General features: G+C 36.6%; 1 protein-coding gene across 2 annotated transcripts in view; it reads left to right on the forward strand.

The window, feature by feature from the left end:
• The window catches only part of LRGUK (leucine rich repeats and guanylate kinase domain containing), a 106,257-nt gene that overhangs the window by 12,816 nt on the left and 75,710 nt on the right, over positions 1 to 17,731 (forward strand). For both annotated transcript variants that reach the window (XM_019959104.2, XM_070788180.1), the window contains exons 4-7: positions 894 to 994; positions 2,530 to 2,611; positions 12,087 to 12,211; positions 16,537 to 16,680. In XM_019959104.2, coding sequence (XP_019814663.2) covers positions 894 to 994; positions 2,530 to 2,611; positions 12,087 to 12,211; positions 16,537 to 16,680 — 452 coding nt within the window. The remainder of the gene's footprint in view (positions 1 to 893; positions 995 to 2,529; positions 2,612 to 12,086; positions 12,212 to 16,536; positions 16,681 to 17,731) is intronic.

Consider the following 17,731-nt stretch of genomic DNA (forward strand, 5'->3'; position numbering starts at 1 on the left):
AAGAGAAGCAGCACAACGCTTCACTATTTCTTATGTTGTATATGTCATGTCATTAGCACAATCGTCTTTTACTTAGTATTCTAGGTACAGAATATTGGCTGGGGATAAAGTGCAAAACTCAGACATGGTTTTGAACCAGCCCAGAATCAAAGTAAAATAATAGCCATAATTTAAATCACTTCAAATAATTAATGAGATTTAAGATTGAGTCCATCTGAAACAAAATGTAATTTATAACAAAGAACTAATTGTGGCATTTGCCGTCTTTCCGAAAAGACCTAATGCAGTTATTCAGGGGCTAATTATCGAGAGGATTATGTAAAGCTTTAGTTCCTCCAAGCCTGGCATTTTTGAAGCATTGACTGTTAGCAGCCCCGGGGAGAGTGAGCTGGAACTCAGGAAACCTTGGCCATTTCTTTCTTGAAGGTGCTGGAAGATGGGAATAGGAGAGGTGAGGGGGCCCTGGAGAAGAATAGTTCCATTGTGGGGGGTGGGGGCCCTGGAGAAGAAGGTTACACTGTGGGGGGTGGGGGCCCTGGAGAAGAAGGTTACATTGTGGGGGGTGGGGGCCCTGGAGAAGAAGGTTACATTGTGGGGGGTGGGGACCCTGGAGAAGAAGGTTACATTGTAGGCTCATGATGTGAGTTCTATGCTGTGTGTGTGTGTGTGTGTGTGTGTGTCTGTGTGTCTGTGTCTGTGTGTCTGTGTGTGTGTTGTTTTGCATATTCCTATTTTTGTTCATTTAATTCATCTGGAATAATTAAGATGTGCTTGCAACTAGCATAATTTTAAAATGTCCTGACATAATGTTTGCTGTTTTTAATGACTTTGTCTAATTTTTACTTTATTGGCTTACCTTATTCTGTATTCATTTCCACTGTCCCTCCTCCCAGATTTGTCTTGTGTGAGCTGTATGCCTTATCTTCTAGAACTTAATGCTTCTCAGAATCACCTGAAAACATTCTTCAATTTCAAGCCACCCAAAAAGCTCAAGGTAGGTTTTATTAATACACTAATTACATGTGTTAACTGAGTGAAATACATTAACAAGCCAAACAGCATCCAAAGAGAATTCAGAGAGAATGAGGTACAGGAAAAATGAGTTTTAAAAAAGGAGAAGGACTTGTGTATCAGTTATTTTAGAAAAAAAAAGAGTCAGATGTTTTTCAGAAGCTTTGCTGAAACCTAGTCTTCAAACCAAAGAATTAACTTCCTTCCTTTTTCTATGGTTCATTTAAATACTAGTTATTGTTTGTTTATTTTTGTTATAGCGGAACAATTTTGTACCTGAAAAATCTGTAAAAATTTCCTGGGGGCTTACGTTTTGCCTTCTTATTGATCCAGCCTTAGCTTCTGTTTAGAAAGCAGTGATTTCAGATCTTCATTCTTGCTTCTCTGCACATGCTCCTGCATTTCTGAGGCAGAATGAAGCCCGAGGAATGTTGATTGACGGAGCAGCTTACTCTGCTATGGAACCCAGTGTCTCATGCTTTAATGTGAATATAGCTCATGTGGCATTCTTGTGAAAATGAGATTCTAACCTAGTAGTCTGGGTGGGCCTGAGACTCTCCTTTCTAACAACATTCCTGGCAAGCCATTGCTGCTGGTCCATGGAGCATACTTAATTAAGCAGAGAGATCACAGACTGATGGTACCCCAGTTTTCTGCACATTGGAATCACCTGGGAAGTTTTAAAAACTGCTGATGCCTGGACCCCACTCCCAGAGATTCTGATTCAAGTGGGAGAGTAAATTGAGATCGAAACAGAGAAAGTGAAGAAACTGGAAACAGGATATACATATAAACTAGGTGCACACAGGCTCCTGGGAGTTAGAGAAGATGGAGACATGCTGGTTAGGAAGGGTGAGGCTGAGGTTAAGTTCTGAAGGAAGATCAAGAAAGTTTAAAATGAACGCTGAACAAAAGAGACACAGATGTATAGAACAGTCTTTTGGACTCTGTGGCAGAGGGAGGGGGGGATGATTTGGGAGAATGGCATTAAAACATGTATAATATCATATAAGAAACGAATCGCCGGTCCAGGTTCGATGCAGGATACAGGAAGCTTGGGGCTGGTGCATGGGGATGACCCGAAGGGATGGTATGGGGAGGGAGATGGGAGGGGGGTTCAGGATGGGGAACACATGTACACCCGTGGCAGATGCATGTTGATGTATGGCAAAACCAATACAATATTGTAAAGTAATAAAAAAAATAATAATAATAATAAAAAAAATTTTATCCACAAAAAAAATAAAATGAATGCTGAAAATGGGGAGAGTGACTGCAGAAACGGACAACGTTTCTGTTGTGAGGGGTGTGTGCACTGGCCACAGGGAAGGGTCTCCCCTTACTTCCCCCCAAAGTGGACAGAAGAGAGTCCCAGCTAGGAAGTGATTAAACACAGGGCAGGTAAGTCAGCCTGAGTGTATTCTGAACTGGTAACTCCTCATCAGAAAAGACATTCTTCTTGTGCCCAGTAATTGTGTGGTTAAGATGAATAACATCTTGCTCTCTTTCTCTCATCAGAAGGTGGATTTTTCCTACAACCAAATTTCAGAAATGTGCAGTTTATCGGCATATGAGTCTCTCACAAAACTAATTTTGGACAGTATCCTTTGAATGAGTAACGGGGAAAGTTTGGTTAATAGGCCCATGTAGTTAATACATGTGTAATTAATGTGTATGTACTGGATGATATGAAGTAGGGCCAGATAGGCAGATTTACTAGAGATGTGTGACTCACTGAAATGGCTCAGCATTGATACTCACAAAATGAAGGAAGGTGTCTTACTGACCGTGGAGTAAGATTGTAAGCAAAGCTTGCCAAGAACTTCTTACACCTGAAAAGCTAAGAAGTCAGTCATTCTTCTGATAAACATAGTCTTACTTTTAATTCTAGAACCAGATAAGCTCTGTTTACCCAACTCCCTTCTTCCAATTTGCTTAAACTGGTGCCCTACTTTATGTAAGTCCAGTATCTGAAAATGCAGATACAACCAAAATTAGTGAGTATTTATTTTACAGAAAAATTCATACAAAGCTCCCTTTAACTAGCAGTCTTCTCCAGTGTATTTCAAATGATGCTTCCATAAAAAAACGTTTTAACAGTTATTAAACCAACAACTTTTGATTCGTAGCCAACTTTAGCAACATACCTGTTTCATGAGCCAGGCTCCCGTGCAGACACAGCACCTACTTTCAAGTAGACACACTCCAGCTTCTGGACCCTGAGGGGTTGACAGGGGATCTGTGAGTTTAATGAGCTTGAACTTTACACCAGAGACTGATGTTCTCTGGGTGATAAGGGAGCAGTGCCTTCTCTTTCTCAGTATCTTTATACCCACCTGAGGATTTTTCGGGGCAGAGTGGAGAATGAATTGATTGCCCTCGGGTGCCTCATTCCAGGGATGTGGCAGCAGCTAATACACACTATACTTGTAATGAGGCTGGGATGTGGGGAGAAGAGAAGATACATTTTCTTGAAGGCATATTTTGTAGGAAAAACCCTTTATTTGTATATGATGGAAAGCTTAAAACATAGCATCACTCTCTTTAGAACTTATATGTGAAAATGAGCAATTAGTGGAAATTTAGATGGTGCTCTTGAAACGAGCAAATGTTCCTGAATGTTGCCTAATAAGAAAATGAGCAAAATGAAACAAAATGAAGGAAGGGTTTGTTTTGATGACAAGCTAAAAGGAGTACACTTTAGCAGCACCCGTTCACAGAACCTTCACTTTATGCTTGACTGTTGTACGTGTATTTCATTTGCAAAGAGATACAGTCTGACAGCCCTGAAGCAGTCTGGCTTGGAGATCTCGTCATCTCGGGCCATCTAGAAGAATGCTCCTCAAGGAGTAGCAGCAGCAGCAGCATTGCCTGGAACTTCTTAGAAATGCAGGCTCTTGGAGGCTCCCCCAGACCTCTGAAATCAGAATCTGCATTTTTAACAAAACCTCCAGGTGATGTGAGTTGATATTAAAGCTTGAAAAGCACTAGTCTAGAAGTCAGCTGCCCCCTAAGCCCCAGCCAGCCAGCCAGAAGAAATTGAGTGTCCAGAGCCACTTGTGTCCCCCAGGGTACCCTGAGTGACACTGTGACACAGCAGTCTGGAATTTTGTCTCCCAGAAAAATAGTCTCCCATATGCAGCATGGAATTGTCAGAGAAAACAATGCAATGGTATTTTGGACTGAAGATGCTCTTTAAAACATATCTATCATGAAAGTCTCAATTTCTACTAAATTTATCTTTCCATGTAAAAAGCTAAACTATTATGACTTTGTAAATGTCAGTGGAGGAAGAAATCAGGGTTTTTTTTAAAACTTAACTTTAGATGTAACAATGGAGTCTTCTCTCCAAAGTATAAAAAGCTTTAATTACTATATCAGAACGGATTGAAATTCAGAACATGGACACAAAATTAGAATGTACCATAGCACTGTTCCTCACCTGGGTTTTTAAAAATGCAAAGACAAGTACCCAGAACAAGCTTCCCTTCATAAACAACTTCTTAGATAGCTTACAGCTTTGAAAGAGGGTAGGCTAGTTTTTAAACAGTACTAACTATGCCTCTTCCTTTTGTTCTGTTCAGGCATATCATGCTGTGTGTAATTATGTAATTAGAGTTTTGAAAAGACTAAAAAGCTTTAAGATAAAGAATTTCTAGACAACTTTTTAATGCCAGGACATTTGAAAACTTAGATGAAGTGAATAAATCCCTAGAAACATGTTATGTACCAAAGCACTGACTTGGAGATAGAAACACTGAGTAGTCCTATAACTATTAAAGTAACTCATTACAAATTAAAATGAATTAAATGTCTTCATACAAAAACCCCACCAGACCCAAACTTTGAAGAACAGACTTTTCAAAAATGAACACATTCTTTCAAAGATTTAAAACAGAAGGCATATGCACAGTTCATTCTAATAAGATTACTTTGATACCCAAACCAGACAAGGAAAGATAAGAGAAAGGAAAATGGCAGGCTTATTTCACTCGTGATATAGACATAGAAATCCTAAACAAAATATGAGCACACTGCATCTGACAATATATGAAAAAGACAATATATCATGACCAAGTTAGGTTTATCTCATGAATGTAAGGCTAGTTTAACAGTAGCAGATTTTAAAATGTCATTAATAACTTGAACAGATTAAGGGAAATAAATCATGTGAGCAATAGATACAGAAAATTTAATAGAATACATTTTTCCTTCACAATAAAAACTTAGGAAACTAGTAATAGGAAATTTCCTCAACTTGGTAAGAATGTCAACAAAAATATTTGAAACAAACTTTATCTCAACTGGGGGCATGTTAAAAGCATTCTTTAAACTCAAGGATACAAGGCAAGATAACTACCTTTGCCACTTCTAACCGTCATTGTTTTAGAGGTGTTGCTCAGTACCAAAAGATAAGAGAAAGAAATTAAAGGAAAATATAAAGATTGATACAGAGAAAAAGTCATTTTTTATAGATGATGTGATTGTCTACAGAGAATAAGTAAAAGAACTTGCAATAAATTACTAGAAATAATAGAGTTTTGAGAGTTCAACCAGATAGTTGGATATGATTTCAATAAACAGAAATCAGCTGCGTTACTCTACACCACAAACAAGCAACATAGAAAACACAACATTTAAAAGAAACACTATTTATAAGAATATATTTCTTATTAAAAATGAATAAGACCTGTAGAGGGAACATAGTAAAACTTTATTGATAAGTATTAAAGACATAGCTGAAGGGAAATATATTATGCTCCTGGATATGAAGATGGGAGAAGGTATGTAAAAATAATTTTATAGAAAATGAATCAGAAAGACTAATAAACATATGAAGACATGTCACCCTCACTTGTACTCAGGGAAATGCAATTCAAGACCACGAGATACTGTGTCACAGCCATTCAATTGGCAGAATGTAAGAAATCTAAAAATACCCCACGTTGGAGAACACCTAGGTCAAGAGGATCTCTATTTTTCTTCCTACAGCTGTGGAATTAGTTCAGCCACTTTGGAAAGCAATTTTGTGCAGTCTTGTGAGGTTGAACACCCACGTTTTGTGACCTAACCCTTTCATTCTTATGTCTAGGAAGTTTAGCATACGTGTACCTGGAGGCGTGTGTAAGAATGCTCGTAGCAACATTGCTTATAACAGCAAAAATTGAAATAGCCCAAATGCTCCTTGATAAGAGAGAGCATAAATAAATTATGGTATACTGATACAACAGCATTATCATACAGTAGTGGAAATGAATGAACTCTATCTCCATGTGCCAGTTCAGTTGGCAGTTAATAAAACCAAATATAGTTGAGGTTTAAAATCAAAGGGGAAAGAAAAGAATAGGCAATTCAGCCTAGGGGTTATCTCTGAGAGAGGGACATCAGGATGTTACAGGAGACATGGCAGCTCAGGACTCTAAGACACAAAATAGGCCACTACCAAGCCTTCTTAAGTCTTAGATTTGGAACCAGGACTTTTCTGCCATATCCTTTGGGTTAAGGCAGGTCATGGGTGCAGCCTGGATTCAAGAGGAGACACCTGTACAAGAGCATGAATAAGCAGAGGCATGTATCAGACTACCACTGACCTGTGTTTCTAGGAATATTCATCAAAGTTTTAAAAGTAAATAGAAGCAGGCCGAGTATGACCAACAATGTACCCATTTTCCATTAAAAATTTTTTTAATTTGAAAATTAGAAATTAATTTCCTTGAAAATTATTATTTACCAAACTTCAAACTTTAGCTCTATCAGAATTCCCTGGAGGGCTTGTTAAAACACCTATTGCTGGTCCCCATCCTCCAGAGCTTTTGCTTAAGTAAGTCTGGAGTGGTACCTGCGAATTTGCATCACTAACAAGTTCCTGTTGTTCAGTTGCTAAGTTGTGTCCAACTCTTAGTGACCCGGTGGACGGCAGCCTGCCACACTCCTGTCCTTCGCTAGCTCCCAGAGTTTGCTCAAATTCATGGCTGTTGAGTCAGTCATGCTATCTGACCTTCTCATCCTCTGCCAATTCCTAGGTGATGCTGATATTGCTGGTCTGAGAACCACACTTCTGAGATCCACAGCTCTAACCTAATCAGTCTGTCTCTATTATATTTTGAATATCATGTTTTTTTAATCTGATACCATTCTACTTGTCCTTTTTTAAATGCTTTAGAAATTTAGCTGTTACCTATTTTAAACTTTTTAAATTTGTTCAAGCTATCTTCTATTTGAGGGGAAAGAAATGCACCTTTGTTTAAAATAAAATTAAAATAGAAGTATAATTATCAATATTAGAAGCAGTTATTTAAAATAAAAACAAATCAGCTAATCAGACTAGTCGTGCTGACAATGTGATTGTAGTAGATTATGTTAATAACTCAATGTTAGTTATACGATACTAACTTTTTAGTTTATTATACTATTTTGTCCTTTGTAGGTGGGCAACTGATGATTAATTGATAAGCACCCCAAAATGAAAGAAGATAAACTTTACCAAGGATAAGTACATTTGTTTAGGTTTAAGAAAGGATGCAGCTTATTCTTTACCTATATATACTAATTGATTGTTCACTGGAATTTATTCTATGATTATAGAATCATGAAATTTTGAAAAATTGATTCATAGAATTTTTAAATCTAGACAGGACTCTAGGGATCATCTAGTGCTGTTAGTTTATTTTTTTTTTCTTTTCTTTTTTCTTTTTTGTCTTTAGTGCTATTATTTTATGAGAGAGAAGCCCAAGACCCAAGGACATGTCCAAGATTATTTGGTAAATGGTTGAACCAAGACTAGTCTTCTGAATTCCGTTGTTCTTCCTATGTTGCAATTCATTGAATAATTACTACTTTGATCACATAGCCATTTAAAGTGTATGCGTGTTTCATTTCTTAAAGAGATTCACTCTCAGAGTGAAGAACATTTTTCACTGGTAAGGTGATATACATCCTTCAGGATTGATTTTGATTAAAGCCATCACTGTGGTTCTTGCCACTAAGAGAATTGTGATGGATTTCCTACTTATTTCTTAGTAACTGTTTTCTATACACCAGGCCCATATTTTATGATTGTAGACAAATGAATAAGAGCAAATACCAGAGTAGCGAATAATTCATGTCAAGCACTGCGAACTGCTGACAGCATCACCAAAATGTAAAAATATATTGTTGGGCTTTTCCCTAGCTGCAAAGTTATGCTTATGTGCTTTTGGGTTCCTTCACTCAGTCTCCATGAGGATCTAACATTCCATAGTAAAAGATTTATTCATAGGGTCATAAAACTTTAGAGTTAGAATGCAGTATGTTGATTCTTAGTTCTTTGAGTCTCTTTCTCCTAATAGTGGCCTTTTAAAACTGAAATATACCTAAGAGAATTAAACTAGTAAACTAATTCATTGTAACATGTTAATGACTTAACTGATTATATTTCTTCTTACTGGGTAGTCCCAAGACCTATTAAAGAATGTGAAAGAATAATGTTAGGAGGAAGGGCAAGTAACATTTCATGAAGGTTCTCAAGAAAATGAGATGGGAGAGATAAAGTTATTCCTGAACTCAGAACGTTGGATGGACCAGTCCTGCATATTGACTGTTGTCATTGCTGATAGTCACATATGATGTAACTGTGGAAGTAATTAGTGAAGAAAGCTCTTATACCACGGTTAAAAGTATTCTTAAGAACATGATTGCAGTTGATCCTTGAATAATGATAAGAGTTAGGGACCAACCCAGAGCAATCGAATATCCTCACAGAACTTTATAGTAAGTTCTTTGTTAGCCACAGTTCTGCATCAGTGGAGTCAACCAAGCTCAATAGACGGTATATCACTGTAGTATGCATTTAGTGAAAAAGAAAAAACAACTCAAGTATAAGTGGTCCCATAAATTTCAAACCTGTGTTTCAAAGGTCAGCTGTAATTTATAATGCTTGAAATTCCTTGAAATTTAAAGAGGAGTGAAGAGTTGGGAAACAGATGGTTTTGGTGAAATGGAAGTATTTATCAACAGAGATGTTCAGTCAATTCCTCACCCTTTGCCCCAGTATAGAAGCCCTGGCCATGACTGCAGGGGGCATCTGAACTGCTCCTTCTTTTGGCCCTTGCAGCACTAACTTCATAATACATGACTTTCCCTCCTATTCAAAGCTAGAGAGTAAACTGAACGTAGTCTCTCATGTCTTGGAAAATCATTATATACACAGTCAACAAGCTTTCCTTTTCAATTCCCATTATCTCTTGATGGTTTCTCCTGCCTGCTTCCCATGGGAGTCCTTCCTGACTCAGCCACTGACAACCATTTGTTTTACTCTCCATCATAACTGAGTATCTTCATTTCTGCTGAGGCTGAGCTACCAAGACCCTAGGGCTCCTGAAATAGGACGTAAGAGACTATTCCTTCCTGGGCTAGAGTGAAACCGTTGTCCATTTGAAGTTTTCCATGCTTAATTTTTCTTACCAAAGACTGCTACTCTGAGGATATTTTAATTCATCTATGGAGTGATTAAACAGCTCAAAGAAAATGGAATTAGAAAGAAGGATCGTGTTTATGAGCATAAATGTCTGTTTGTAGGGCTAGTCTGGCGGGAAGCTTTGTGAAAGTGGTTTTGAAATGCGTGCTGACAATAAGCAGAATTATGCTTCCGCCTAAGGATTGAATCTGGACCCTGTGAGGAAAATCGAGGAATTTCCAGTTCATTTGGCAGTATTTTCTCATCATTGCTCTTAGTTTCTTAATTAACAGCTGTCTCTGGCCTTGTTCTTTCAGAATCCATCCTGGCCTGAATCCTTATTTGTGTGCTATTGGCCAGGAGGCAGAGGATATGATTCCTTAGCCTCATGTGCTTGTAATTTAGTAACAATAACATCTTGTAAGTGTGAGGTACTTGATAGTTTGTACAACTCATTCACACCTATTTTCTAAATTTTTTTCCTCATGATCTAACTTTTGGGCTTCATGGCAACCTGATGTTGTCTTCATTGTACAGATGAAAAATCTGAGCAGAGAGAAATTATGTCACATAACTAGTAAGTAATAGAGTTAGGATAACTACAGATAATTATGAAGCAAAATGTATGTTTTTGTGGTACTTACGGTCTGTTCCTTTCTCTTCAAAGCATTTGTTGGTTCTGAGATTGATCTCCATAGGTGGGGTATTCAAAGTTGACCAGAAAAGGCTGTGGGGAAGAAACAGTTTGTCTAGAGTGAATACCAAGAATTGGAATTGCCCCGATATTTACAGTTATAATAAACACTGCCAGATTGCCTCCAGAGAGGCTGCACCGTAATGAACCCTCTCACTCAGTGGTATGAAAGAATCTATTCTTCGAAACTTTTAAAATGTTTGCCAAACCGATAGGCAAAGAATAACATCTTGATTTACTTTCTCCTGACTACAGGTGAAGCAGAGTGTCTTTTCATATGTTTTTTATGTTGGCGGTGGTGGTGTAGTTGCTAAGTTGTGTCTGACTCTTGTGACCACATGGACTGTAGCCCTCTATCCATAGGACTTCCCAGGCAAAAATACTGGAGTGGCTTACCATTTCCTTTTCCCTGTTATGTTATGTTAGCCACTTGGATTTTCTCTTCTGAGAATTTCTTGATTATATTCTTTCCCCATTTTCTGTTGGGCTATTGTGATCTTTATATTTTCTAGATACTTAATTCTTTGTCTACTCTGTATGTTGTGAATATACGTTCTCCAAGCCTGTCACTCGTACTTATTTATGTAATTAAAAAGTAATAGAAGTAGAGAAATGAGGCTATTCATCAAAAAGCAATGCTTAATATGCCAGTCTAAAGCAAATGTTAAAAAAAAAGAGAAAACTTAAAAAGTGGAATTTTAAATTAAATCCTGAAGAATGAGCAGATTTTAGAAATAATTAGGAAAGCAGTATATAAAAAAAAAGAAAGTCAAATGTAAATTCCTGAACTATTAAGAAGATGGACCTGGCAGAACTGGAAAATTCTCACTGGATTATAATGGGGATGAAATTCAAATAAATAGCTTTTGCTTAAAGTAAAGGGTCTTAAATGCCAGAGTGAAGATTTTGGAATTTGTCCTGTAAGAATTTGTTAATTAAGCATGATAACCAGTCAATATTTTGAAAAAAATTTAACCTGACTATAGGGTGTAAGATGACTTGAAGACAAGAAGAAATATAGGTTAGAGGTACGCACTTGTATCAAAGCTGAATTAAGCTGGAGATGAAAAACAATGGCATGTTTGAAGAGATGTTTTAAAGCAAAAAATGCCAGGTCTTGGTGATGACTGGACGCCCTGAAGATGATAGTTGGCTGAGAAAATGGTGATGTCTTAGGCTACTTGGGAAGGAAAACTGAGCTTTGGTGGAGAATGACATTAAATCCTGAAAATTTGCCAAAAAGCTGTTCCTCTCCAAATTTTCTCACATGACCCATTTTCTGCAGATGACATCTCCCGGGCTATTTTCCCAGTTATGGGGATGATAAAGCACGTGTACTTCCCCAGGACAACCTTGGATTCAGAAGTTCTGCCTGTAGGAAAGTACAAGAGTTTCCCATGAAGACCATTAAGGGAGCAAAGGAAAAATGCTGCCAAAGAGGCAGCTTTGAACCACCCTGGTGGTTTCACTCTGGCGATTGTTTTTTCCTCACCAATTAAATGAGTCACATATGAATACAAATGCAACTGAGTGCACTCAAAAGCTGTTCCTTTAAAAATAAATAAGTAGTGCTAGGACTAACTTCTTTCTTTTCTTTTTCTTTTTTTTTTTTTAAAGTTTTTATTGGAGTAGATTTGATTTACAATGTGTTTCAGGTGTGCAGCAAAGTGAATCAGGTATGTTGCTAAGTTGATATATATGAAGTATATGTATACATACACACACACACACACACATATATACATCCATTCTTTTTCACGTGTTTTCCCCATGTAAGTATTAGCTTACATATAAAAAATATTTTAAGATTTGGCATGCTTTGTATTGGGCATGTAGTACTTTTTATTTATGCGGTTGTCATTTTTCTAATGATGATTTGACACTGATTCATTGTTTCTTCAAAATGTTTCCAGTAACATTTTCCTTAAACATAGTCGTGGTGTACAGGCAATGAGATAACTGAAATCAGTGGACTAGAGCTGTGCAGCAGCCTTACCTACCTTAGTTTGGCCAACAACAAGATCACAACCATTAATGGCTTAGGCATGTTACCAATCAAAATACTCTGTCTGGTGAGTCTACCAAAAGTATTATTCTTTATAGAAGTACCAATTAATGTCTTAGTAAATATATGAATGATAGCTAGGATTTTTCAGTTTTATAAAGAGCTAGTTTCTTTATGTAATGTCGTGATCTTCCGTTTTGTTTGCTCCTTTTCATATCTGGTTTGTTTATGTGTGTTTGATGAATATTTCATGCTTAAAGTAAAATGATTTTCTAACTTGGAATACAAATTCCATTTTTTAAAAGACTGACTTTACCACTAAGAAAGAAAGGCATACTTTTAGCACCTGTTAAGAATATAGTTATAATGTCTTATTAATGCAATAATATTTAAACATATTTAAGCATAATATTTGGACTTCCTTGGTGGCTCAGCGGTAAAGAATCCACCTGCCAATGCAAGAGACACAGGTTTGATCCCTAGGTCGGAAAGATCCCCTGGAGAAGGAAATGGCACTCACTCCAGTATTCTTGCCTGGGAAATGCCATGAACAGAGGAACTTGGCAGGCTACTGTCCATGGGGTTGCAGAGTCAGAAATGATTTAGTGACTAAACAACATGAAGAAGTGTAATATTTATTGCAGTTAAAGCATCATTGCAAAAAAAAAAAAACCTTCATTACTTTCAAATGAACCACTGGGCACTGAATTTTGGCAATCCTTTTATATCACTATATGCTAGTCTCCCATTCTAGAAAACCAGAATTATGAATAAATTTATTCATAATTTATTATGAATGAATAAATAAAGTTCATTTATTCTCTCTGGCTGAGAATAAATGAACAATTTCCTTCAAAAAGTTAATATTTTAAATTTTTTCCCCATGAAGAGCACTATCCTTAAGCTATATGACATGTTCTGTGACTATGACTGAATGAAAACACAGACAACTTACTTAAAAATCAGCAGGATCATATTAGTTCCAACCAAAAATACAGTATTTTTGAAGTAATAGTCTAGCTCACTAGTTTGGGGGCTGATAAAGTAGTTTGTGGATGATGTAGGAGTCTTTCTTCTTCTTTCTTACCCTTGGATGGCTTTTCTATTCTTCATTTTATCTGTCACAGGATAGGCAGGGATTTTAAGCCATGAGACTAGTAATTTATTAATTTCTTAAGTTAACATCCCACAGAAGATTGTCGAACTGTTGTTTAAATTCTGTTATCTGCAGATTTTTTACAAATATGATGCATTATTTCTGTCTTGTTTAACTACAGACAGCTGATGGTTGGCTATGTGTTAATTTTTCTTTCCCCGAGCTTGAAGCCTGAAGTGCTTTTTCAGGACTCTTCACTCCTTACAGTGAATTAGATGAGGGCACACTACTGATTGCCAGTAGAGACGTGGTAAAGTTTAATTATTCCCCGGAAGTTTCATGTTTTCTGTCCACCAAGGCACAGTGGCAAAGCTGTAAATGAAAATGACTTGGGCAAGTCAAATTGCAAACTTAAAAATTATAAAAGGAAGTCACATTTAAAAATTACGATAATTTGAAGGATTCTTGGCAGTATGTTCTATTCAATTTGCAGCTTGTTACAACTTTATCCTTTTCTTTATGTATCTTTTTACATTGCATTCCTGTTCACTTTAAGTAGAGCATGATATGCGGAAAGAGATACACAGCTGTGCATAAGGGAATGAGAATTCAGCTCATTATTAAGAATAACAACACATAGCACTTTTATCGTAAGACTTTGTTTCAGTAACTGAATAAGTAAACTGTGTTGACAGTTTCATCTCAAGCAGCTTTTAGAAAAAGCATAAAAAAACTTACTTTTCCTACAAGTAGATTAGATGGATTGTTCCCCATTCCCTTTCCCGTCATCCAAGATTAACTAGAAAATACAGAATTTTCCATCATTCATTTTCCTTAAAATTTTTGAGAATGGTAAAGTTTTCTTTTCCATATATTAATAAAATACATAAAATGAGACTCATTTGTTTCAATAGTTCTTCATGCTTTTTTAAAAAATTGTGGTATCAGTAAAACAATTGTACTGCTGAAAGTAATTCCCTTTATTGAGATAAATTCAGAGGGAAAAAAAGAGCCATTCACTATACAAACCAATTGTTAATTCCCTACCATCAACTTCTACAATAAATATTAAGGGAAAATGTGGTTCACTCATGGTCTGTTCTGCCAGCCACCTCCTTTAGCAAGTAAGGGCAATCCATTCCAAACTTCAAAAAATCATTGTGTCTCAGTAAAAGTCATTTGTTTTTTTTTCCCCTCCCAACGTGGGAGATTGAGACTATTTCTCATTTCATTTATTTAATAAAACAGTTTCTCTCTTAACTGCTCCCTTTTCCCTGCTCAACATGATGAAACATGCAAGAGGAACTGTTCTTGCAGAAACTGGCCATGCGCTTTGAGCAGAGACGTATCGGGTTTTCATCATTGGATAAAAGATTTGACTAGATGACTTTCAACTCAAATTCTGATTTGACATATTTCTCAAGTTCTGCTTTCTTTTATGACCGTAGACTATCTAATTAAACATTTCTATGCCTTACTCTGCTCTTGAGCATCTACCACTTTGAAAGCCATCAGAGACACACTAAAAAAGAATTACAGTTTATCTTCCACATCTATGGCACATCAAAAGTCTTTAGGAAGAAGTGTATTATGTATAAACTTGATATGTGGGTATATTTTAAATAGGATATTGAGGTCCTATTTCAATAAGTTAAATTAATATGGACATTATGTTCAGTGTAGTTTTTTCCTTTCCTTTTTCTATTACTCTTTCTAGAACTTTTTTGAACAGTAGGAAATTTGACTTAGGCAAATGGGGTCATTAGTATTCTTCCTTCTCATTATGGAATTTTTCAGACATACATAAAAATAAAGGGAATAGTTTAATGAATCCCATGTACTATCATTCAGCTTTATAGATTATCAACATTTTATTAATATATTTTAAAGAACCATAAAATTATATTAATGAATATAAATCTTGCTCATTATTAAAGTGAAATCTTATGAAAAATTGGGTGAAAATGAGCTCTTACTATTAAATGTATCAGGAAACATGTACCAGGAAAAATATTATAGATGGTAGAGATTACTAAAATTTTTTAGTTAGAAAGTGCTCAGTAAAAGTTTTAAAAGGTTAAGGATGGGTATAACATGGCATTAGTTGAAACCTCAAAATTACTCTTTACTGTGATTCTCAACTCAGAGTTTAGCTTTACTGGGACATATTCTTATACTTCAAAGACTAATGAGCACAAGGAATTTTGCATGTGTTGGGAAATGTACAAGAAAATGCAAATTGTTGTTACCACCATAATTTGTGTTATGGGTTCATGGGGGTTGGAAAAGAGAACAACATTTAAGTCCTATATCTTTCTCTGTTTCATGGTGTTGTCTAAGAAGATGTTTATGTGTGAATTATTTAAGAACTTAGTTTGTGTATGTATTGTTGTAAAACATGCCACCCCAAAATGTAGTGGTGTTGAGAAATTCTGTTAGTGAACCATTTTGTTATTTTGCAGTTCTGTAATCTGAGCTGGGCTCAGATGGGTGGTTCTGCTGGTCTTGCCTTGTCCAGCTAGCAGATTGACTGGGGGCTGGGCTCAGCGGAGATGCTACAGTAGCTGAGTTTCTTCTCTCTCTCTAGTCTCAGGGCTCCTCTCTGTTTAACATCTCCACAGATTCTTTCTAGAGGAGCTAGAGTTCTTACATGGCAGCTCAGGGCTCCAAAACACAAAAGGAGCCACTGCCAGGCCTTCTTATGTCTTAGATTTGTAACTAGGACACTTGTGCCATATTCTTTGGGTGAAGGCAGGTCTTAGGTGCAGCCTGGATTCAAGAGGAGAGAAAGGTACCAAGAGCATGAATAAGCAGAAGCATATATCAGACTGCCACAAACCTTGTGATATGAAGTGATTATATTCAGAATATTTCTGAAGACAGAGTAGATGTGGGAGTTGTAGCATTCAAGTGGTTTGTTAAAATGGCCATGAAAGAACTGTTGTTAAATTTATATTTCTGAAGAGGAGCATGGAGTCATGCTGCCATTAGGCTTGAGGTTAGCAATGTCCAAATTTTATACTGCCTAGCTTTTGTCTTTCTTACTGAACAGTGTTCCTATGAACATTCATCTGCTTATCTCTAGCAAAAAATATTAAGTTCTGAGTCTTCCAGCTGAAATACCGTGATTTCTTTCTATGATGTATGTATATGTGTTTAGGGAGGTGAATGATGGGAATAGAGGGAGACAAGAATGTCTTACTGATTTTAAGAGGTTTGAGGCAGTATACCCAGAATGAAAACTTGTCACTGCAGTTTTCTCTTTAGGACATTAAGTGTATTTTTATCAATTTTAGAGCAATAACCAGATTGAGAAGATGACAGGTTTGGATGACCTAAGAGTCCTGCAGATCCTCGATCTGAGCCAGAATCAGATCAGTAGCCTCCAAGGCTTAGAGGGTCATGATTTCTTGGAAGTGATCAACCTCGAGGATAATAAGGTAATGTCATACTTTAAGAGTCTTGGTTTTAGTGTCTACATAAGAGAACATATTAGGACCCATTATTAATGTCTCAAGTGCTATCACATGCAATGCCAGCTCAGAAATATTCTAGAAAACCTCCTGGAGCAATAGGTGAAGGGCTTTTTTATTTTTTTAATAAATAGTGATTCTTAGCTTTTAAACATTCCTGACTTCATAATTTTGAAGGTTTAAACTGCAACCAAGGGCGCATGACTTTGTGAAGTAGATATGTTCATGTGAAATTTGGGGTAGAAAGATTGCATTAGGAATGTCTGACATGTCAGAGCAGGGAAACTGGAGCCAAGAGAATAGCCTCAGGCTGGTGTTGCCTCCATTTAATGAGAAGAGACCCAGGAAGTGAATTCTCATATCCTATTTGTAACAATAGCCTATGTTTGCAACTTGGATACATTTAGAGACTAGACTTATTCAGATTTCCATTCTGGCTTAATGCACACATTACTTCACAAATTATATCAATTGGCTTTCACTCTGAATTATATTTTATTTTTAATAAAGCATGTATGCTCCTAATAATGATATATTCAGTTAGTACCTGTAGCTCACTTCTTCTGCGATAAGATCTACTTTGTGATTTTATTCATCTTGAGTACTTTGTTGTATTTTTGGGAAAGATCTCACAAGTAAGTTGATTATTTACTTCTTGAAAATGAAAAGTCTGCCTGACCCTAAAAGAGACATAGAGAGTATAAGATGAATTTCTGAGGAGACGTTTCTCTGTTCAGCCGTGATGGTGCTCATCAGCTGAATCTAATGACTTTCTCCAGTGAGCTTCCATTAGCTGTTATATTTCTAAAAATCAAAAAAAGGACAGTCTTTAGGTCTGGCAAGAGTGGATTTTTAATAACAGGAAAAACTGTTCCTCATTTTCATGTGACTTGCATATTAAATGGTCAACTTCTAAGCTTAATGCGTTTGTTCACTGTCCCATATGTCTTATGAAGTCATAGACTTCATGAAATCATTAGACTTAAGAAGTCATAAGACCTAAGAAGTCATAAGACCA

The sequence above is a fragment of the Bos indicus genome, chromosome 4 (assembly GCF_029378745.1).
Source record: "Bos indicus isolate NIAB-ARS_2022 breed Sahiwal x Tharparkar chromosome 4, NIAB-ARS_B.indTharparkar_mat_pri_1.0, whole genome shotgun sequence".
Taxonomy (NCBI): domain Eukaryota; kingdom Metazoa; phylum Chordata; class Mammalia; order Artiodactyla; family Bovidae; genus Bos; species Bos indicus.